At 40.3% G+C, this 23,168-nt stretch overlaps 2 protein-coding genes across 3 annotated transcripts in view; one reads left to right on the top strand and one right to left on the bottom strand.

The window, feature by feature from the left end:
• slc35f4 (solute carrier family 35 member F4) overlaps positions 1-5,930 on the bottom strand; it is a 37,482-nt gene extending 31,552 nt beyond the window's left edge. The window contains exons 1-2 of the mRNA XM_031572708.2: positions 5,464-5,930; positions 1,843-2,143 (exon numbers count right to left, since the gene is read on the bottom strand). Coding sequence (XP_031428568.1) covers positions 1,843-2,143; positions 5,464-5,539 — 377 coding nt within the window. The 5' untranslated portion in view covers positions 5,540-5,930. The remainder of the gene's footprint in view (positions 1-1,842; positions 2,144-5,463) is intronic.
• A 4,630-nt stretch (positions 5,931-10,560) lies between these two features.
• On the top strand, positions 10,561-21,999 carry ttc8 (tetratricopeptide repeat domain 8). Of its 2 annotated transcripts, XM_031572706.2 has the most exons (15): positions 10,561-10,807; positions 15,927-15,956; positions 16,114-16,234; positions 16,378-16,441; positions 16,561-16,720; positions 16,819-16,908; positions 17,060-17,104; positions 17,228-17,313; positions 17,510-17,597; positions 17,758-17,868; positions 18,004-18,143; positions 18,924-19,098; positions 19,625-19,747; positions 20,887-20,970; positions 21,255-21,999. In XM_031572706.2, the coding sequence occupies exons 1-15, from the start codon at positions 10,694-10,696 to the stop codon at positions 21,369-21,371; spliced, it is 1,548 nt and encodes a 515-aa protein (XP_031428566.1). In that variant the 5' UTR covers positions 10,561-10,693; the 3' UTR covers positions 21,372-21,999. The 2 variants fall into 2 exon arrangements, with proteins under 2 accessions (XP_031428566.1, XP_031428567.1); XM_031572707.2 differs by lacking the exon at positions 15,927-15,956.
• Positions 22,000-23,168: the final 1,169 nt, after the last annotated feature.

Genomic DNA, 23,168 nt, shown 5'->3' with positions numbered 1-23,168 from the left:
CTAAAGAAAAAGATTAGAAAGCTGAAAAGATCTCTGACCCTGGTGGATGCACAAATGGCCTGAGCTGTGGCACGCTGGCATATGGGTGCTCCATCATGACAACATGCACGTACACAGCACATGGACAACATGCACGTTTTCAACACGATAGTCACTCCCCACCACCCCTACTCGCTAGCTTTGGCTCCATGCGACTTCTTGCTCTTCTCCAAAATGAAGTTCAAGCTGAGGTGTCGCCGTTTTGACAGAGTGGAGGAGATCCAAAGCAGCATGGTGCTGGATACACTTAAAGAACAGGACTTCCAGGGAGCGTGGCAGGAGCACTGGGAGCGGTGTCTAGCTGCGAAAGGTAACTATCTTGAAGGAGAGGTACTTTTTTTTGCTTCGCTATGGGATCTCCCATGTCGTTATTGTATCTACACATACAGTCACCAGTAGCCTCGTGTTACAAAAATGAATAAGCTACGTTGATCCAGCGGTCAACAAAACAGTCTCTCACTCATATGTTCGGTTCTGCTGGATGTATCAACTGCACTAAATATCCTACAGTTTATTCACAGAATAATTCTAAGTAAAAAAGCCAAATAAAGGTTACAATTTGCCATAGTTACCTGATACAAATCTAATATGCTGTTACAGAAGCCTGAAAGCTTAAGGTCATTCTCTCACATCACCACACAGTACCTAGGCTATGCTATTGGGGAAAGGAGTGAAAGTAGCATACTTAGATAGTACAGGTTTTCATCTGAAAACTTTTATGTCCATAGAAAATAGAGGTTGTCTGCTCCCACAAGTCACACCGTAACAAGTGCCAGAAGGTCTGCTGAAACATTTAACATTTCAGCAAAGATGTAAGCTACATTTTTTTGTTTTCAATATCTTGCTCTGAAGTTGCAAATGTGTTCCATTAATAAAGGAGAGATAGAAAAAGAGTTAGCAAGTTGATAACGCAAATAGATTAGATTAGGACTGTAAGAGTGAAGAGAGTGAAGATGGAAAGAAGAGAAAATAGAGTGATACACAGAGATTCGAAGATAGAAAGAGAGAGAGAGTGAAATGATTGGCTTCACATATTTGATGTATTTCAGTGAGGAAAAAGGAGAGATGATACAGTGTAAATGGATTGGGGGATAAAAGAGTGAACTGAGTAAAGATGGAAAGAAGGGAAAAAAATGGAGTGATACAGGGAGGTGGAGAGTGCGTGAGAGTAGTCGAAGAGGGATAGATAGATAGACAGATAGATAATAGAGAGAGGTTCTGGAGAGAGAGAGAATGAGTGAAAGTGGGGAAAGATGACATGAGGGAGGAAGGAGATGGTTAGAATGATCAATGATGCACGTTTGCACTGCTGACATTTGATTGGCTGTTGGCAGTGCCACCTATGGGTAATATTTCACTACGTAAAACGTAAAAAAGAAAAGAAGATCTGAAAAGCAGACTTGTCCTGCCAATTCAGTCGACTTTCCTCCAACAGACAGATGTAAAACTGCATATTTGCCTGTGTTTAGCTAAACTGGAGGATAATGGGTTGGATTATCTGATCAATAATATCAAGTGCAGAAGAAAAACTAAGCCTTAGACTAGTGTTTTAACTCTTTGCATGTCCTCTGCTTCAGTTGATCCTTGTCCTTAAACTATTTCATTTTTATAGGATCACATCTTAATTTCATATGATCTTCATATGATCACATCTTAGTTTGATGCTGGTGCTCAGAAAAGAAGTTGGTATCAAGATGAGAACTTTGGTCCTAAGAAAATAAACAAGTTGCTCCATCATCAGATTTGATATGATCATATATATTTTCAGAATATTACCGGTTTACGCCACATCTGTTAACTCACCTGAACTTCTGAATGAGTCTCTGTTTCTCCTGTGTGGTGGCCATGTGTCCAGAGTAGTATAATGGAAAGAAGAAGATGTTCCAGCTGCTGCTGAACCAGGAGATGAAGAGAGGACATGGGAAAGATTCATAGGTGAGCTGGACCAACTGTGCGGTTCCGACCCAGGAGGAGGACACACACAGCACCACTAGCAAGCCTCCGAGCACCTTGAACACTGTTTTAGTGAAGCTTTTATAGGAGGTGTCTCCACCACTTGACTCACTGGCAGGTTTCTTTCCATGGGCCTCAGAGCCCTCGTCTCCTGCAGGGGGGATAAGCCAACAGATATCAATAAGATGAGAAGAACGTGAAGATCAGAGGACTATTGTGTATTTATTATTATTTTGTATACAAATAATGTTTCTGTGAGACTTGTACTTGCCAACCCCACCATACAAAGCAGGCTTGCTTTATGTATCATAGCCTTATTTAAATCACACTCATTTGATTTACTATTTGCAAAATAAAAATAAGTATGACAGGCATGATAAAAGATTATGGAGACATGATCTGCATAATTATAGCATCAACAACATATCCAACCTGATACTAACATCTTTTGAATGCGATTTCAGATATTCAGGTATAACCACCAGGTGCGTCTCTACATTAGGGCCAGGTCCCTGGATGAAATGGATATGTTCCATTCCAAGAAAAGTGTGTTATCAAGTTTCTGGCAAAAATAGACTTAAACGTTTGTTGTATATCTTATTCTGAGTGAAAATGTAAGGAACTATAGTTTGTGTATGTGGCGGCTGTACACTGATGTGTGAAGCAGTACCTGTGGGTTACTGTGGTTTTGCAACCTATCAAAATCAGAATAATAACAATAACAATTTAAAAAAAGATGGTTTATGAATGAAAATAAATCATCAGACAAACCAAGAAATGACCTTCATATGCTTGAATTATCAATAAATAAGCCTGCTTCAATGTAACATAGATGATTGTGTTGCCTATAGGATTGTGACTATAATGTACTTCAGGGAATTTGAACAGCTGTGGAATATCTAGGTCACTTACACATCAAGTAGCCTAGGCCTAATTCAATTCAGAGTTGGTTTAAAATAACTAAAGGTTCTCCTTAACATGTTGTTTTGGAAAGGTCAGTTTAGAAGAAAAATGCTTTGTGGTGCAATAAGGTCTTTCTTTAACAACTATAAAACTATATATAAACACCATAATAACACTTCTAGCCGACAGAAACATAACCTACACTGAGGCGATTCCCCGGCATCTCATTAAACCCTTTCTTCCAGGCAAAAGACCACAGGTGCCGGTAACACTTAAAACATTATCGCACTTTCGTTTGTTCCTGTGTGGATGATAATGTTCTGTGGGTCTTTCAAGGTGAACCTCCAGAGCAGCCTCAGAGTGCTGTGTATGGTAGTGTACCAGAACGTGGCGACTCTGTGGGCATGGAAAAGTCTTCATAGAGAGAAGAGCGTCTATTTTTGACGGTATTGAAAATCATACCTTTGGTATTTCTAAATATGTAATCTATTTAAATGACCCTGGTAGACCACAAAACCTTGATACTGCCCTGAGGCTTATTGTGTAGACTTCTGGAGGGGTTGCAGGCCTAAGTCAACGAAACACCAACAAAGGAAGGTGCCCACTCGACCACCCCAGCATAATGCTCACAAAGGCCTGTTTGAGCTATTGATAAGTATTAGTAGGGTGGTTGTAGTGCAGCCTGATGTGTTATAATACAAAGGATAGGTAGTAAACCCACCTACCCTGGGGTCCTGAAGGGGCAAGTACAGTAAACCCACCTACACTGAGGTCCTGCAGTACAGTAAACCCACCTACACTGAGGTCCTGCAGGGGCAAGTACAGTAAACCCACCTACACTGAGGTCCTGCAGGGGCAAGTCAACCCACCTACACTGAGGTCCTGAAGGGGCAAGTACAGTAAACCCAAACTGTGTGGAAATTGGAGAGGTGTGTCATCTAAATTAAGATAGATAAATACTAAATAAGTCATATTATCACCAAGTACAAATAGCCACACTGAAACGTTAACATGAATCAATTATTTTAAATATATCTCAGTTATAACCTTTTTGAATGTATCTCCATGAACAAACTATACATGACAACCTCATTTTCCATTAGCTTCTGGAATATCCACAGACTCTATTCATCAACTTTTGGAGTTAAAAGTCTCGGCTAAATCCTGAATTTCTAGTAACATAAACAACCAGGGCAGTTGGGGTTTAGGCTGTTGGTTCAGTAAAGTGTGTTAAAGAAACTGCAAAAAAAAAGTATGTTTTTACAGGCAACTAGTTTTGGTATAATCATCAGTAAATATTTGTGATGATATACGGTCATGTTAAGGATGGGTAAACCCACGTGTCATTCAGGCTATGTATAATGTAGTTCTGTGGTCAAGGACGGAGCACCCCGCAAAAATGAAAGAAAAGCTTTCACAGCACAACCTCGCTCGCCAACTATATCACCAACAGATACCATTTAACAAGCAATGATGGCAGCTCTGGTGTTAATGCTTGCAAGGTTCTTGCAGTAATAACTATTTGTAACTTAATATAATGTACAATTGTAAATTGTTATGACTTGGACACATTAAAAGTGAGCTCTATTGCATATTACACTGCACTTACAAAAAATAGTGAGGTAGAAATTAAAGACATTTCTTTGTTCTATGTTTGAAGTGTCATTTCTCTTGTCAATCTCATCTTCATGCCAATGAATGTAAGGATAAGGAAGCTTTTGGATTCAGTTTTCATAATAGCCCAGCAAAAGTTGTTCATAGAGGAAAATTATATTTAGGCTCTATTGGTTTATTTGCAAGGAAAAAAGATGAAACCATAACATTAAACATATCCCCAAAAGGGAAATGGATATAGTATTTTTACATTTGATTTGTCTCATGTCTTGGGCCTCTCCGTAAAATCACACTTTGGCTAGAAACCTTAAAGTGTAAAACCTTACAGCGTGCCTATGATGACAAACCAATGATATTTCTATGTTCTAATTAACTCCCTTCTCCCTGAGAGAATGGCACAAAAATGCAGAGGCATAATAATACTCTGTATAAAGGCCCTAGCACTCTTTAATATCATAATAATACTCTATATAAAGGCCCTAGCACTCTTTAATATCATAATAATACTCTATATAAAGGCCCTAGCACTCTTGAATATCATAATAATAATACTCTATATAAAGGCCCTAACAGACTCTTTAATATCATAATAATAATACTCTATATAAAGGCCCTAACAGACTCTTTAATATCATAATAATAATACTCTATATAAAGGCCCTAGCAGACTCTTTAATATCATAATAATACTCTATATAAAGGCCCTAGCAGACTCTTTAATATCATAATAATAATAATAATAATACTCTATATAAAGGCCCTAACAGACTCTTTAATATCATAATAATAATACTCTATATAAAGGCCCTAACAGACTCTTTAATATCATAATAATACTCTATATAAAGGCCCTAGCAGACTCTTGAATATCATTGTCACTCGCTTGCTTTGCCGCCCCACTGAACCCACACACACACACACACACAGATAAACAGACATGCTATGCTTCCCTACCCTCTGGGATGGGACAGATGAGCACCTGGGTGCTGTAGGAATTGAGCGGACCCACTTTAGTTGAATGTTTCATCATCCTCTTGGCTGAATGCAATCCTAAATTCACGTCCTGAAGGTGTGCGGGAGCATGAATGCGTGTGCAGGAGAGCCACCTCGGTGCAGCTCAATCTGTCCAGCAAACACATCCCATCCTTCCTCTCCTCAACTGGAACTAGTTATCTTCTTATCACTTTACCGTTCCTCTTTACTCATTCTTCTTTCAATTCCACTGTGAGTTCTTCCTGGCGTTAATGTTCTTTGTTCTTGTTCTCCTAGCGTGCCCCCCTTTGCAGAACCCTCCTCCCAAAGGCAGCACATAGCAGGTGTGAGTGCTGTAGGCTCCACTATTGCACTGTCATGTCTTTGTGTCCTAGAGAGACGGCTTCAAGTGTGTGTGTGTGTGTGTGTGTGTGTGTGTGTGTGTGTGTGTGTGTGTGTGTGTGTGTGTGTGTGTGTGTGTGTGTGTGTGTGCATTCTTTGTGTCCTAGGGAGGAAGCTTCAAGTGTGTGTGTGTGTGTGCAGTGGCGCATTCTTGTCCTCTCATTCTGCTGGATCAACTTCCTTTCTCCCTCCCTGACATCCTTAGTTCCCCCCATTCCCCTGCATCTTACTCACATCTGACTCACATTTTGCATCCCTTGCCTTTTAAGGTGACCGTTGCACATTGCACTGCCTGTTAATAGTGCACTGCCATTTTATGCCCCTCTCTAACCAGATGCCCTCCTTGTTCTCTTTTGCTCCTTTTGTTCTTTAGGTTTTCATTTATTTTTGCTAAAGCTGCTTTGTTTCACAGTAAAGATCGGAGAAATGTGGTAATACGTGCACTGATAGTAACTCATATTCCTGTAAAAAAAAAAGAACTCCAGCATTACATAGTTTTAATTCATTTAAACTATTACATTCTATTACACTGTTTATTTTAAAAACTGTGAATCCCTTGCGTGTGTGTCCGTCGGAGGAAACACCAGATCCTTTGTGTAATAAGCTGGTGGCCTTTGAGGTGTCCTTGAGGATCTGTGCACATACCCGGAGCATGCTCACTGGTGTGCAGTCAGGACAGCAGTCTCAATTACATGACCACCCTGTTAGGAAAGCTGTAACCACGGACTGATTCCTCAGCCTTCCGCAGTGCCATGCTCAGAAGGCTGATGCATTAGCCAAACCTGAATAGGCATAAACACACGAATGCACTCAGAGACTTGAAATGTATACCTCAAGAAATTTAAGCTCACTGACCTTTTAAACCATATAATCAATATACTGATCTACTCAGAAAATGACATGTAGGGCATTGTAAAAGGGACACATTACAAAGTATATCTGTCTATTCTTTCTTCAACCTCCACATCATGTAGTCATTTGTGCACATCATAACAGCAATTTGTCATTCTTTTCAACATTTCTGCACATGCTTCGGCACAGTCATGCAAAAGGGTGTGTACAATCGTCTACTGTTTAGTCTTTAGGTATCTGACAGTCATGACATGCAAACGGGTTTAACCTGTTTTCATTATGTGTCAACCACATCTTTTATCTGTTTCTTTTAGAATGTTTACTAAATGACTTGTCATTCAAACCTTGATTGTTTATGTGTGATTGATCAAATTGTCTGACTTTGAACAAATCAAATTTGTTCAAAGTCTGAAAATGAGTGTAAAGCCTCTATAGGCAACCAATCCAGAGAAGATGTGCCAGGCCAGCATGAGGGGCAAATCCAGTAACAGTGTGACATTAGTCATATTTTCGTTACTGGGGTAAATGCTTTATCTACCAAGTTCAATGTTAATATATTGTGGAAAAGCCGTAATGGCTTGGAATAACAGGAGCGGATGTTTTGAAAGATTGAGCTGAAGGTGGCCGTCTCTCATTCAAACTGAAATATCACATTGCACATGTCATATATTCCTAGTATAGGATATATATATATATATATCAGTTCAGTTTACAACTAGCAATATTAAGAAGGTTCAGCAGGTGGCAATGATACTCCATGTGAGGGAGTGTCGTTTTTGTAAATACAGTCAGTATAATGCAATCTCAATAAATTTACCAATCAAATCTCCTTTGTGAAAAGTCATAAAGATGGTCTCAGAATTGAATTTGTATTGTTGCCATGCTTTACCAGACTGCTCACTTCAGCATGATGTTGATCATGTGTGTGCCACATAGTTATCACAGGTACAGGATGATATTTGGAACGGATCGAGCACCGTTGTCATATTTAATAGATGAGTAACAATATTAGTATTACAAGTCTCTATGCTGGAGAAAAAAGGTCATAAAAGTAGATACAAACCATTATTTTACTGGTTTATTGCATATGCTTTATTTATAAAGGTCAAAATGAATACAATAAATAAGATTAATAAAATAAACCAAATAAACATTACATCAATAAAGAGTAAGACAGGTAAAAACATTACATCCATAAAGAGTAAGACAGGTAAAAACATTAGCAAACGATGCAGGATTGCAGTGTCATCTTTAATACCTGATACGTTTTGCTAATTGCGTTGTCCTAAGTAGAACCATCGATCTTGGGGAATTTAAATGTTGTGAAGCCTTAATTACATTAAAGTCATATATTTGCATTGCAGTATCTGGTATTTTCAAACCAACGTCGGAACAACTGTTCATTAACGATGAACTTGACCTCAAGTCAACTTTCAATTTGCTGTCAGTGGAGCGACTGACGTTGGTTTGACATTCAACATTGGAATTCCACTTCTGACACTGCCAACCAATACCAACATGGGGCCAACATATGCCTACTATCTGGGCCACTAGCTTCATGGAGTAAATGAATGCGATCTGCAATGTAAATAATTGCCACCATCGTCATCTTCCTGTTCCATTGCTCTACCTACCCTTGTAATAGTGACCTTATGGGCACACTGTATACCCACTAAGCTGTTCCATTACTCTACTTACCCTTGTAATAGTGACCTTATGGGCACACTGTATACCCACTAAGCTGTTCCATTACTCTACTAACCCTTGTAATAGTGACCCTATGGGCACACTGTATACCCACTAAGCTGTTCCATTACTCTACTTACCCTTGTAATAGTGACCTTATGGGCACACTGTATACCCACTAAGCTGTTCTACAGGTTACTATTACAAGGGGAAGTAGAATAAAAGAACATAATTATTTACAATTATTTATGTAATGACTTTCCTAGTCAACTGTAGTGTACTTATTCACTATTATATAGCATCAGTATGCAAGACAACTCTGAGTGACGACCGACCACATTTGGTTATAGTTCTACACTGGTTTATTTCTTAATGCATACATCTACTATTAAACATAGCATAGCATCCCCTACTGGTGTGGTGTGTCAATGCTGTTACCAATACATCACAATTTACATTGCAAGTAAATGCTAGCACAGAGTATGGGATAGAATAAGTGCACATGCTACTACTGGACTGTCACCCTTCCAGTTGCTGCACGCCTCCATGTCCTTCCTCCGCCACCGACAAGCGTTGACACTGATGTGCAGAGAGTGTCCTCCAGTCAGGAAAAAATTAAGTCATACACCATCTCCCGGCGTGGAGCACACGTTAAATTTTTCAAAGAAGAGGACAGAGTGCGTGTGCGGAAGCCTTTCCATGTTCCAAAGGCTCACTCACGCTACACCAAGCCGCTGGTGATAAGAAAGCAAGTTGGCCCTAGCACTTTCCTCTTATCTGACGGTAGGAAATGGCATTCCTCACGACTTGTTAGATACCATGCCCCTGCCTCACCAGAGACACTTACACGCTCTACACCAGATGCTGTGAGTGACAACTACACAGTCCCTGAGCCTGACCTACCTGATGCCATGAACTCTCACACCCCTGCTCGTGTCAGACGGCCTCCGAGTTGGCTTGAGGACTTTGTGACTTAAACACACTGTTACACTTGTGTACACATGCATGAGTACTTTACAATTGTATAGCCTGTTAAAATATTCCTTGGTATTGGATATACTACTTACACAAACACAATGATACTAAAGATCTAAACACACACTGATACTAAAGATCTAAACACACACTGATACTAAAGATCTAAACACACACTGATACTAAAGTGTTTTTGCTGTTGTTTTACTACTAGTCTCTGTCTTACTATGAAACTTAATAGTGTTCAATTTCATGTCAGATTGTCTATTACTATTAACATTGTTGACAGTAACTGTTGTTACTTAAATCTATACTTGAGTTTTTCTGATAACTTCTAGGTACTGAAATATACCTGTATGTTCCCCTGTTGTGATTGAAGTTTTATTCTTAAGTAAAGGGGAATGTTGTGTTCTGTATAACGCACCACCACTAGGTGGCGACTACGTGTTGAATGTAAGATGTTTTGGTATCAAAGAAGATGATTCGAATTGAGAAGAAGTAAAGGAAGAAATGTGGAATGATGTGTCCGTGCATTACTGCTGAACTACTAGTTAATGATTACAGTTTAGTTTAGTACAATACTACTTTATTAATACACATGCCTACACAACAGAGTTGACTGTAGATTACATTTATTGCAATTAGGCTACACTCTAACAGCTTTACAATAACAATAGAAGTTTGTGAATATTAAGCCATTTCATTATAAAAGAGATGAGGGGAATATGCATTAAAAAGAACTTGTGGTCAATCCTCAAGAGGCTGGTGGACAAACAAAAACCCACAAATTCTGACAAACTCCAAGCATTGATTATGCAAGAATGGGCTGCCATCAGTCAGGATGTGGTCCAGAAGTGAATTGATAGCATGCCAGGGTGGATTGCAGAGGTCTTGAAAAAGAAGGGTCAACATTGCAGATATACACTCTTTGCATCCACTTATTAAATGCTTGTAATTATACTTCAGTCTTCCATAGTAACATCTGATAAAAATATCTAAAGATACTGAAGTAGCAAACTTTGTGAAAATGTATATTTGTGTCATTCTCAAAACTTCTGGCCATGACTACATGTCTGCTCTGCCCTGGCACACCATTCCTTTCGCCTAGCGTTTGGAACACTACCACTAGGGGGCGACTCAGTTATATTCCCTCACTATGTCTATGGTGAAGGACTTCCGTTGCCAGAGTGACAGAAGGACGCCAGCGAAGTGGACAGGCTCTGATCCAGCTTAGCAAACTAATCGCCGACTATACACGCCAAAGGTTTTGTCTCGAATAAACTAAGTTTGGCAGAAAATGGAGGTGACCATGGACCCGTTGTTTCTTGCATGGAGCTATTTTAGGAGACGAAAATTCCAGAAATGTTCAGACATCTGCACAAAGGTTCTTGGAGACAGTCCTTATGACCAGGTAATTTACCATTATATCTAGCTAGTAAGTCAACATTAGCTAACATTTCCTTACTTAAATTACCAGACATCTGACGAGACTAGACTGGATTTGGATTTTGCAAATAGTAGGTTGATCATTATGAGATTAACTGTTTTCAAAGCGTTGAATATGTTCAGATAATTGAGTTAAGTTTATTCTGTTGTTCTTATTGCAGTACGCTGCATACTTGACAATATAGTATGCATGTCGCTCGGTAGTTTGTAGTTTTAGCTGGTGTTAACACTTTAATACTTTCTGTTAAAAAATCTATGGAAAAATGAATGCGCTTAAGCAAAATTGGCGAAAATAAGGTGTGAGCAAAACAACGCCAGCAGCTAGGAAACCTAGGCAAACCATATGGTGATGTTAGATATCAGTCGGTCTTCAGTAACGTTAACTAACTATTGACTTGAAGATGTTGTTAGCAAGCGAAAAAGTCGCCAAAGTCCTATGAATTGGCTGGTAATGTCTGGTGTCGCTTGCATCCAAAGCAGCATGTGGAATCTAGAGTGGTAACCATGGTTACGGCAGTGGCGGCTATTGTTAGCTGTAGTAAACTATCTCACGTAAAAAAAACAATCCGACATAATTTTAGAAATATTGCGACGTAGGCTGTACATTTATCGGTGTCACTCCTGTGTCACTGTCATTTGTAGTTTTTCCAGATGCCAAACATCTCAGGCTAGCATGCAAATACATTTAATTTCATGCCAAAAAGTTTAGTCAGTCTTTGTCAGTCTCACGCCAAATGCCTTGGAAGTTTGTGACCTTGCAAAGTCTCAGCAACGCTTTCCAATGTGTGCCAATATGTGCTATATGGACCTATGTCATGTCTACAATAGCCACAGACTTAATCTCCGGTGCAAATAAGTAATTTATGACTGACGTTATGTTGCCAAATGTTCATACTTTGTGTCGTCCTGAAACACTTGGACAGCTCGTGTTTGGATTGATGCAGACATTATGGACTTTACAGTATCACTTTTACGTCATGCCCTCATATGAAAACATCTTTTTTAAGGTGCATCAGTGTAGGCCTGTCATCGTACAGTACTTATCTTCTCAACTGAGTATGAAAAAAACCTCTTGTCTGTACATATTCTAATTCTAATGTAATTACCATCTTTCAGATCATTCTTCTGTAGTCCATTCACTTAATGTAACGGAAATTAGTTGTGACTTAATGTAAGTAATGCAAGTAATGGGTTGCTATGCAACACCTGAAACTATAAAGTGCTATTTGAGTGAATAACAATTTTTTTCTTAGCAGAAATCACAAAACCGTATAATTAACGGGATTATGTATAGTCCGGCGGTCATCATCGAAAAAAATAAATCCCTTCAGGATGTCCCGTCAGGATTTATATTTCAAAAATGACCGCCGGACTATACATTATCCCTTACTTATTGAACTGCAAAGTTCGTGTAAGTTTGGGTTTTGTGACGTAGCTGAGGAGTTTAGTGGCCCCATGTCTGCACAGCCTCTTGATGACCGCCTTCACTGCTCTCTTCTCAGCCACTGGATGAAAGTCAGGCTTCACTGCTCTCTTTTCAGCCACTGGATGAAAGTCAGGCTTCACTGCTCTCTTTTCAGCCACTGGATGAAAGTCAGGCTTCACTGCTCTCTTCTCAGCCACTGGATGAAAGTCAGGCTTTTAGAAAAGCTTTACTATGTTGCATTTGTACGACCCACGTTGCTGCTTTTGATGTAGCGCTATTAAATAGAGTAGAAACAATGCCGCAACGACATAAGTGGCTTGTGCCAAGCGGGTAAAAGAACACATCTGTGAAAATGCGGAACATGATCTCAATATGCGGGATGCAGGACAAAGGGTCATCGAGCTGTGCAGCACAGCACAAAGCAGGACAGCTGAGGCCTCATGTACAAAGCCTTGTGTAGAATTTATACCAAAACATAGTATGAACATTCAGATATATTAAGTGTGCATGTAGATTCCACACACCTTTTCTTTGTGCATCCCGATCAACGAGAAATTGAGCACACATGCACAAACACCACACTCATTCTTCACCCTTTCTTCTCCCTCAATTAGACTCATTTAATTCTGCTAATGAATATAAATAGGCCTAGGCTGCCCCTGTGTTCAGATTAAAACAAACCAAATCAAGGAAAAAGAACATGTCAGAGAATGCGAGGTGGAAGCATGATGTAAAGGCATCAGATAGAAGAAACAGAAAAAAACAGTGAGTGGCGGACTGTGGCGGACTGTGGCGGTGAGTGGCGGACTGTGGCAGACTGTGGCGGGCTGTGGCAGTGAGTGGCAGACTGTGGCAGACTGTGGCGGACTGTGGCGGGCTGTGGCGGACTGTGGCAGTGAGTGGCGGACTGTGGCAGACTGTGGCGGACTGTGGCAGTGAGTGGCAGACTGTGGCGGACTGTGGCAGACTGTGGCAGACTGTGGCGGACTGTGGCGGACTGTGGCAGACTGTGGCAGTGAGTGGCAGACTGTGGCAGACTGTGGCAGGCTGTGGCAGTGGCTATAAATACGGTGGGCTCAGAGAACAGCACAAAATAATCCTTGGGCAATCTGGGAGTTGCAGATGGGGGGTTTAAGCAACCACATCTTCAACTGGGTAACCACAGTGTCTTGATAGGTAGTTGAACAATATATCAAAATAATTGCATATATAAATGAAATAAAATCAATTAATCAAATTAATTGTGTCCCAAGAAGCCACCAATCGTGTACTCTTGTCACCTTAGGATCAATTATTAAGGCCACCTTGCCACTTTAGTCAGTCGCATTTTTGCATCCCAGATCATCGGCTCTCACTATTATGTAGCCTACTTGATCAGTTCATTTATGTGTATTCCCTGTGGGCTAACTATTTTCAATGCACTGACTTGGCCACCACAAACGGCAAGCTTCAGAAGCAGAAGAAGTGCCCCGGCAAAGTGTGTTTAGGTTGCTTGCATGAATGCTGTGCTGTTACGTCCAACAAAGGGTATGAGCAAAGAAGGGTTTACTCTTAGTAACTACCATAGACCATGGAAAACAACAAATGACGTTATTTATCTCCCCGTCAAAGCCTACTGTAGTTAAATTCTTGGTCAACTGCAGTAGGGTTGGACATGATGATCTTCCAGTTGGAGACTTGACGACTTTTAAAAGCAAACTGCAACTGAGTAGTTTAGACTATGAAAGAAGCAAACACACAAAATAGTGCAATTTTTAGTAGCATGATCCACTGGCTACCAAGAACTGTTTTGAACTTGTGTATTGACATGTGAATCATAGGTATATTAATCATTACGTAGTTAAGGCAGAACTACACTAATCTAACCACTTATTAACTTTAAAGTTTTCATGCACTAACAAACCATGGCATTAGCTAGTTTTGTGGCTAACTTACTTAGGAACTGTCATCGATATAGCCAGAGAATGTGTAGGATGTGATGAGGGAGACAATGATGGTGCCGTTGTTCAGTTACTTGGTAGAACTGCCTTACTGTTACTCCCAAGTAAAGCAGCAATCAAGCCTCCATCACTCCAATAATGCTCATGGCTCTAACGTTTCTTCAGCAAAACAGGCATGGCTGACATGAATGCTCTCGGTTTATTTAGGCTTAAAGGAGAAATGATGGGAGATATTTGTTACTATTTAAGTAATGCATTTCCTGTGAAATGTCCGTACCAATAGGGATGCAAAAGTACACTAGGCCCACAGTTTTATCACGTTTTTTGGGCCAAGATAACAATATGGTTTGGTATCTTTATATTTAAGAAAAATAATAAAATCACCTGTTAAACAATAAACTATGTATTTTGCCTACAGACAAAGTGCATTCACCTTGAACTAAAAATAAAACTGACACAAACAAACAGCGAAAGCTGTTTTACACAATGAAACAAATGGCACTAACACAATAGACAGGGTCCGGAGGAGTTTTCCTTCGATATTAATAACTGAAGCGCTTACGTTAGCTGCGCTGCTGTTGCTTGGTTGAGATTCATTAACTTTATCGTCACTCCTTAGCGCATCAAAAACGTGACATTCCTGCAAAGTTATTGCATGCTGTGTGGACAAATGTTTCTGCATATTGGTAGTTTGACGAAATAAACATTTTGCAAGTGGCCCTGTGGTCATATTTTCGCGTGAAATATAACGACATTTTTAAACGCCTCTGCCTAGACGCCATGTTGGCTGCGGTCTAAACAAAAGAAGGCTGAGTGCGTGTGACGCCATTGCACATGCGCAAACGGCACTGGAATCGATAGCAGAATCGCTAAGGACTTTGGCTAACGATTCCAAGGAATCAATCCACTGGGAACTGGTTCTCAACAAGAACCGGTTCTCCATTCCCATCCCTAGTGAGGTAGCTTTCACTTGCTCTGTAGGTCCAGCTATCTACTAACTACTACTAGTGGAGAGAGCTAGATAGGGTGACTGTGTCAATTCATTTTCAGTTTCTCTCTGTGATCTTTCATAGGGCTTTGCTACTGAAATCTGTGCGGGTGGGGACATTGTAACGTACATTTTTTACCCCATCGGGTGACATAATCCCGAGTCAGTAACCACTGAATAGGGCTGCAAATTTACCCACTGCTTTTGTTTTTACCTCCACCAAGAAGATTATGTGTTTAATTCATTATCCAAATCAATCCAACTGGTGCGAACAGCATTCAGCGTTGCCAAGAAACGAATACTCTGTAGCCAAGCTGAGTGATCGCTGCTACTTGTAAACGCTAATTTGTACATTTCCCTGGATGGTGTAGTCATTGAGCTCCCAAGGGAGCTCTCTGACCTAAGAAGCGAATAAAAAAAATGTGATGGTTAAACCTACCACAAGAACAGAACATTGCATATTGTTAGCATCCTTGCTAACACCTGCCTCCCATGTCCTAGGGTACTGGTTTGAGTCCAGTGCAGTGCAGTGCAGTGCACCAACAGCTGAACAAGGACTTTTCATCCAAAATGTTGTGAAATCTTCTACAGGATTTGAATCATTTTTATCTCCACTTTACCTACCTCTGTACAGTTATTCCTGAATGTGTTTATTTGTTTACTTCTTTACTTCATCTTTCTATCCTTTCTATCTGTTTATCCTCTGTTTATATTTACATCCTTGCCCAAGGAGTCTGATTCGCCTCTACTTATCTCGGAGGTAATGTAGCTTCTTTTCCTTCTTGTTTTCAGGAGTTGATCCTATACCTTGTCTATTCCTATTCCATCTCTGTCACACTTTATGCCTCCCTTCCCCTCTGAGGTGTTGTCATGACAACAGAATGTTGATGTTCCACTGAGGTGTTTTTGTGGTGCAGGCGGCGTGGAGCCTAAAGACACGGGCTCTGACTGAGATGGTGTACATAGATGAAGTGGAGGTCGATCACGAGGGCATTGCAGAGATGATGCTGGATGAAAGTTCCATTGCTCAAGTTGCTAGTAAGCGAAATGTTCTCACAAAAAAGTCTGACTGTGCCAATGAAATTTACCCCCAATTTTATTTTTTTTAAAGCAAGTTCCTAATGGTGTATAATATAATAAAAAGACAGCTTTAAAACACCTTATCAAATTGTATTTGCAAGGGCCAGGAACATCTCTGAGGCTGCCGGGGACTAGCCAAGGCGGAGGCCCTAGCCCAGCTGTCAGGTTTTGTATAGACTTTCCATTCTGAAAAGAACAGACATACAACTCCAAGCAGGTATTTTGGTTTTTCCATGTTAATTCATAGCCCCAGTATTGAACTAGACATGTACTATCAACCTTAGGCCCATGACCCAGTCTGGGCGCCCCATCACTGGCTTTGTGAGGCCCAGTACACAGTCAGGACGGCCAGGCACCATGGAACAGGCCATCAAGACCCCGCGGACCGCCCACACAGCGCGGCCAGTCACTAGTTCCTCTGGGAGATTTGTTAGACTTGGAACGGTATTATTTTTCAGGGTCTTTTTTAAATATTAAAAGCACAGACGTTTACACACTTAAAAATATATATATATTATTCTAACTGTTTCCCCCTGTCTCAGGCGTCCATGCTGACCAATCTGGATGGGCCGTTTATAAACCTGTCTAGACTCAACCTTACTAAATATGCTCAAAAGCCCAGTATGTCTAAGGTGGGTCAAATGTTGCAGATTCTTTTTAACTGGAGGGCGTTTTTACATCAGAATGTTGGTCTCCTATCCTGCTTTGCGAATTTACAACTATCTTATTTTATTGCTTTATTTACTTTTCCCTCACATTTTGTACCGTCGGTTGCCCTACTAGACCCTGTTTGACTACATCTTCCATCATGAGAATGATGTCAAAAATGTAAGTTCATTTTAACATTTTGTATTAAATAATATACTTTTACTAACTTTCACAAACGTTTACATAGACCAATTCTAAAATGTCAGGATCTGAATATAACACATTTGTAATTATACATTACAGGCCCTGGATTTTGCTGCCCTTGCCACAGAGCATGCCCAGTTTAAGGACTGGTGGTGGAAGGTCCAGCTTGGTAAATGCTATTACAGGTGAGAAGAGTCTCCCATCTTGATGAGAGGCTACCTGTCAACGCCCCAGACATGAACAACAGGATCCTTATTTGTAGTTTTCTCTCCTACAGTAGCAATGTTTTCAGTGTAATATTTGAATTTGAGTCAATAGTTGCAATAAGGTTAATGGTCTGGCTCAGTCTCTTTTGTTCTTTGTGTAATTCTATGTTTGCAGACTGGGTTTACACCGTGAAGCTGAGAAACAGTTCCGATCCGCCCTCAATCACCAGGAGATGGTTGACACATACCTATACTTAGCTAAGGTAAAAATCCAACCTAGCAAACCCACAGTGGCCTTCACTGAAGTTGCCTGATTAAGCGAAGTGAAGGTTACAAGCCCATCTTTTGTTGCAATGGTGTGCTTATTTGTATTAGCTGTCCTCCTTCAGTTTGATTTGATTCTATACTCTTTTGCATCCACAGGTGTATCAGCGCCTAGACCAGCCCATAACAGCCCTAAACCTCTTTAAACAAGGTCTGGACCACTTCCCAGGGGAGGCGACTCTGCTGACAGGAATTGCACGCATTCATGAAGTGTGTTATTGAAGAATATTACTGTACTTTGTAACAAAGAATTCTTTTGTCATGCTGTTTTATGCACAGTCAAACACTCTCCCACTTCTGTAGGAGTTTATTTGCTTATATTAAACATGCTCATGTGTTTTACAGGAGATGAACAACATCGTGTCTGCCACAGAGTACTATAAAGATGTCCTAAAACAGGACAACACACATGTGGAAGCCATTGCCTGCATCGGCAGCAATCACTTCTACACAGACCAGTCTGAGATCGCCTTGCGCTTTTACAGGTAGAGCAAAGTTGGATCCATTTTGGTGTGGAGTTTGGCCTCAATGTAAATGTGCAATCACTGTGGATATTTGCTGTGGCTTCTGCTAATTTTATATTAGCTCCTCTCCCTTGCAGAAGGGTAAAGGGATAGGGAAAGGGTTTATGTAACATGAAAACATTAATATGATTGAAAGATATCTGGGTGACCACATCAACAGTGATGTTTATATACACCAGTAACTTCACTAATATGTTACAATAACTTAGTTGAGTTAAATAGACCCTCTATAGGTCTTCATTTAAGCACTCAAACTTTTTAGCTAGCTCACCATGCTAGCATTAATGTTAACCGATGGGCGCGCTACTAACTACTACAAGCCAAGCTGGATTTCTGTTTGCACTACAGTGCCAATTATCTCCTCCTGAAGTACAAAGTGGTACAACATGAGGAAGGGCATGTTCATTTTAGTATATTTCTCTTATTAAAGTGGTATTACAAGAGGATGGGCATGTTTATTTTAGTATATTTCTCTTATTAAAGTGGTATTACAAGAGGATGGGCATGTTCATTTTGCTATATTTTTCATCCTACTGTACTTTTCCATTTTTGACATTTGCCATATATTTGTATTTATATGCTATTGATATATTTAAAAGTGGGAAGCATTCTATTTCAGTATTGTTCAATTTGACTTCGTAATCAATGGAAGGTAAACATGTTGGAAAAGCACTTAATGCAAAACTCCATTCTGCAGATTTTATAGCCATTTATTCGTTTTCCATTCCCCCTTTTTTATAGACGGCTGTTGCAGATGGGTGTGTACAACTGCCAGCTGTATAACAACCTGGGTCTCTGTTGTTTCTATGCGCAACAGTATGACATGACATTGTCGTCTTTTGAACGAGCCCTTGCACTAGTGTCCAACGATGAGGAGCAATCTGACGTCTGGTACAACCTGGGACATGTGGCAGTGGTGGGTCTCTCTCTCTCTCTCTCTCTCCCTCTCTCTCTCCCTCTCTCCCTCTCTCTCTCTCTCTCTGACGTCTGGTACAACCTGGGACATGTGGCAGTGGTGGGTCTCTCTCTCTCTCTCTCCCTCTCTCTCTCTCTCCCTCTCTCACTCTCCCCCTCTCTCTCTCTCTCCCCCTCTCTCTCTCTCTCACTCTCTCTCTCTCTCTCTCTCTCTCTCTCTCTCTCTTTCTCTGACGTCTGGTACAACCTGGGACATGTGGCAGTGGTGGGTCATGGTGTACGCCACTTCGGGACAATCTGTAGCAGTCCTTATAGCGGATGTTCAATGAATGTGTGTGCTTGTTGTCAGTATGCATGTACTTTAAGAGCCATCATACAAACACACTTGATGCTAGTGTCCTTGACGCTAATTCCTACTGCTGTTTCCATTACGGTTATTGACCTTCAGGACCATTTACCTGTCCCTGACGAGACAAGTTGTCCATTAAACAGGAAACATTGACACCATTTGTGTTGACTTTCTTCAGGGAATAGGCGATTTGACACTAGCGTACCAGTGTTTCAAGCTAGCGTTAGCTTTCAACAATGACCACGCCGAGGCCTACAACAACCTGGCGGTGCTAGAGCTGCGGAAAGGCCGCGTTGAGCAGGTGAGCGTTTTCCAAAACACCTTCATTCTTTTTCACCAGGAAGGGGACTGAGATTCAGAGGCAGAAATTGTACTTGACTCCGTGTCAGGGGAGAGAATGAGATGGTGTTCGCCTAGGGCTAATATCACTATGTATTGTGGTGACAGTAGATGAAGTGTTTGATAATCTTAAACTTAGCTCACTAAGAATGTTTTCTAGTTGGACTGCATTAGAACCTATGTAGAATAGATGTGGCAGGGTGCACTCCCTTTGACTGCTACTTATAGGAAGGGAAGTAATGGAGTTGCCCCCTGGTAGTAACGTTTCTAACGCTGCGCCACATGAATGGGATTCTCTAGAGAGATGTTTTTAGAAAGGTTCAGACATCTTCAGAATTTGATCATTTGCATTAGCTAGCTTGCAGGCTCACCTCATTGTCTAGAAAAATGTAGTATTACAGAGTAGCCTATTATAAAGGTTGCCTGCTTCTACCAAGCCCTAGCTTCCAAATATGTTTGCTGGCTAACTAAGTATTATTTGTTTATTTATTATTTGGCTTTTTTGAAAGACTGGGTAAAAGCTGTGAATTGCTGGGGGTTTTACAGAACAAAAGATGGTTAATAGAATATTTGTTTGCAATTGATGGCCTTGTTATTGATCTCGTTGATTTCAAAAATAAATAAATACAAATGAAAAAACTCTTTGGGCACTGAATAGGTGTGTTTTTGGTTGGTTCTGATGTGCTTTTTCAATGTTGGTCTTTTCTTTGTTTCTTCATGTCAGCCTTTTTCAGCGCAGGTTTTTTTTTTAATGCTGCAAGTCCAGGTCAACTTACTGTTTCTGTTTTGGTGTGGACGGGGAAGAGTTTGATGGGAGGGACAAGAAATAGATGATTTGAATAGATCCAGTGGGGAGTGCGTCTGTGAACGGGGGTGTGGCTGGACAGGATTCTGAAAAGAAGGAGAGAACATTCCACAGAAGCCTATTCAATGGGACTTCTCATCCACAAACAGGAATTTACATCGATAATTGAACCACCTGATGAGAAACTACGATACCTAGCCGAACTGTGTATCCTTGGTGAAAAACTGGATTTCATTTGAATGAGTGTTTTAACTCAGTCTGTCTGCATCTATTAATAACTTCTTCTCCCCAAACAGTCCAAAGCCTTCCTGCAAACGGCCGCATCACTGGCACCACACATGTACGAGCCACACTTCAACTTAGCCACTTTAGCGGAAAAGGTAATTATTCTCTTAACACTTGTTTTCTGTAGATCTGCAGTGTGGGTGCACTTTCATGCTTTTAGATCAGTCATCATACACGCATCCCACTTCATTGGCTACTGAGACGACCAGCATAGATCGTGGCCTCTGATAACATTTGAATTGGGTGGTACATTTCTACAGTTCTAACGGAGAGTCAGTAAATCAACGTACAGTGACGGTTAGCCCTACTGTCCTCTACTACCTGACCCTATCCTTAAGTCAGACATGTGATGGTCCTCTCTCTGCCTTTTCCCGTTAAGATGGGCGATCTGCAGAGCAGCTACGCAGCGGCACTGAAAGCCGAAGACGCCTTCCCCGAACACGTGGACACCCAGCAGATCCTCAAGATCCTCAGGCAGCATTTTGCTGAATTGTGAATGTATTACGGGTTTTCTGTTATTGGAACTATGTTATATATTATATTATATAATGTGAATGTATTATGGGTTATCTGTTATTGGAACTATGTTATATATTATTTTATTTATTATATTTAGTTATATGGCCGTGTTTATCTTTTTGTCTGGAATCAATAGTCAATTTCAATACACATATTACAAGCAAATCTGTCATAGCATCAATACATTTATACATCAGTCGGGAAATAAATGCATTTTGTCTCATTTTGACCATTTCACAATATTTTGCTGTAAATGCAAAGTAAAGTTTGAGGTGTCTTAAACTTCTTTAAAAATTCACACCCTCTAAATGCATTGTATTGTTCTAGGCTCGCTGACATAAGGTTGATCAGGTGTCAGTATTACTAATTAAAAAAATGTAAATTAATGTTTCAAAATAATGCCCTGACAATTATATACCAGTGGTTGATGCTGAGAATGTCTGACTCTAAACAGGGCTATATTGGTGAAATCCACTTTTGATAATAATACATTAAAGAGGTTAGGGTAGGTATGTGCGATCTCAATGAATAGGAATTGTGTCAAATCATGCGTAACATCGGTAAATAAATATTTGTGGTCAATAAAAATGACTATGGTAAACATACTTGCATTCTACTGTAAATACATAGAATGTGACTGCAAAATTACAAATATTTATAAACCTAGAAAACATTCCTCTGTGGACCAACCTCTCGGTACAGGTTGGCATGAAGAACCGAACAGAACAGAAAGAACTCTGAGTGCTATTCTCTAATGCCTTTGGCTGGGTGCCACACACACCACTGTGGTGGAAGGCTTTCAGGCTACGCCCACACTCATATGTTTTCCTTTTTAAACGCATCACCATACTACTCTGGAGTTCCCAAGCCCGTAAAAAGAACACTTTTGAAAACACGGTTGTCCCCGTTTTAGTTTGAAAACTGGGGTTGTGTTTTAGTGTGGACCACCAGACATCCACATTCCTTCCTGACTGGGGCGAATTAGACTGCCCTATCCTCTTTTCCTAACCACGTTTCCTTAACCTCGATGGAAAATGTCATGAGGTCAAGAAAAGATGTGAAGTAGACTTAAAGTAACATTATATATTCTATATATAAACCAACAATATACCTGAATTCAGCGCGGCGTTGCAATTTTAACCAATCACCGCAACCTTATACTCAGAGGATCTAAAAACTGAAATGTTCCAATGGCTGACTAGATGAGACATGGGTGAAGCTTTTGAGAGAAACCTCTGTCTATCTCCCTTGATGCGCATCACTGTACAAGATTAAACCTGTTTCTTGACTGATCATATCTCAGACTGTCTTCATCAATCTTTTGGTACTAAAAGAATGACCATCAATGGATAAGGGTAATGAACTGTCTGCCAAAGATATTACTCACTTGTGAGGTAACAATTAATATTGCTCTTAAAATGTTGCCTAAGATGTTTCAGTGACGATGACTACACCCAGTCTTTTTTCAATCTCTTATTATCAGAGAATGAATTTGATGGCCTGACGCCAACAAAAATAACAGAATGTATGAGTGAGTGGATTTTTCCAAAGATGAAGGACCAGGTTTAGTTCTTGTTTATTTCAGCATAGTAATATTCAATCTGTTTTTGGAGAGTTTCATTTTCCTTGTGCAACTGAGTGCTTTAAAGAACACCATGGACACAAATCCAATGTGGTGAACAAAAAAGTGAATCAATAACGTGAGATTGTGTTTGTAAAAAAAAAAAAAATACAGATAAAGTCAAATAAGGTTTACCTTCATCTGAAAGCTTGG

This window comes from Clupea harengus, chromosome 8 (genome assembly GCF_900700415.2).
Source record: "Clupea harengus chromosome 8, Ch_v2.0.2, whole genome shotgun sequence".
Taxonomy (NCBI): domain Eukaryota; kingdom Metazoa; phylum Chordata; class Actinopteri; order Clupeiformes; family Clupeidae; genus Clupea; species Clupea harengus.
The sequence above is the reverse complement of the archived record's forward strand: the minus strand, read 5'-3'. Positions and strand labels throughout refer to the sequence as shown.

Coding starts and splice junctions, on each gene's coding strand:
- ttc8 (XM_031572706.2), top strand. CDS start 10,694: ATGGAGGTGACCATGGACCCGTTGTTTCTTGCATGGAGCTATTTTAGG. Junction 16,442..16,560: donor GGCCCTAGCCCAGCTGTCAG/GTTTTGTATAGA, acceptor TATCAACCTTAG/GCCCATGACCCAGTCTGGGC. Junction 17,105..17,227: donor ATGAGAATGATGTCAAAAAT/GTAAGTTCATTT, acceptor TATACATTACAG/GCCCTGGATTTTGCTGCCCT.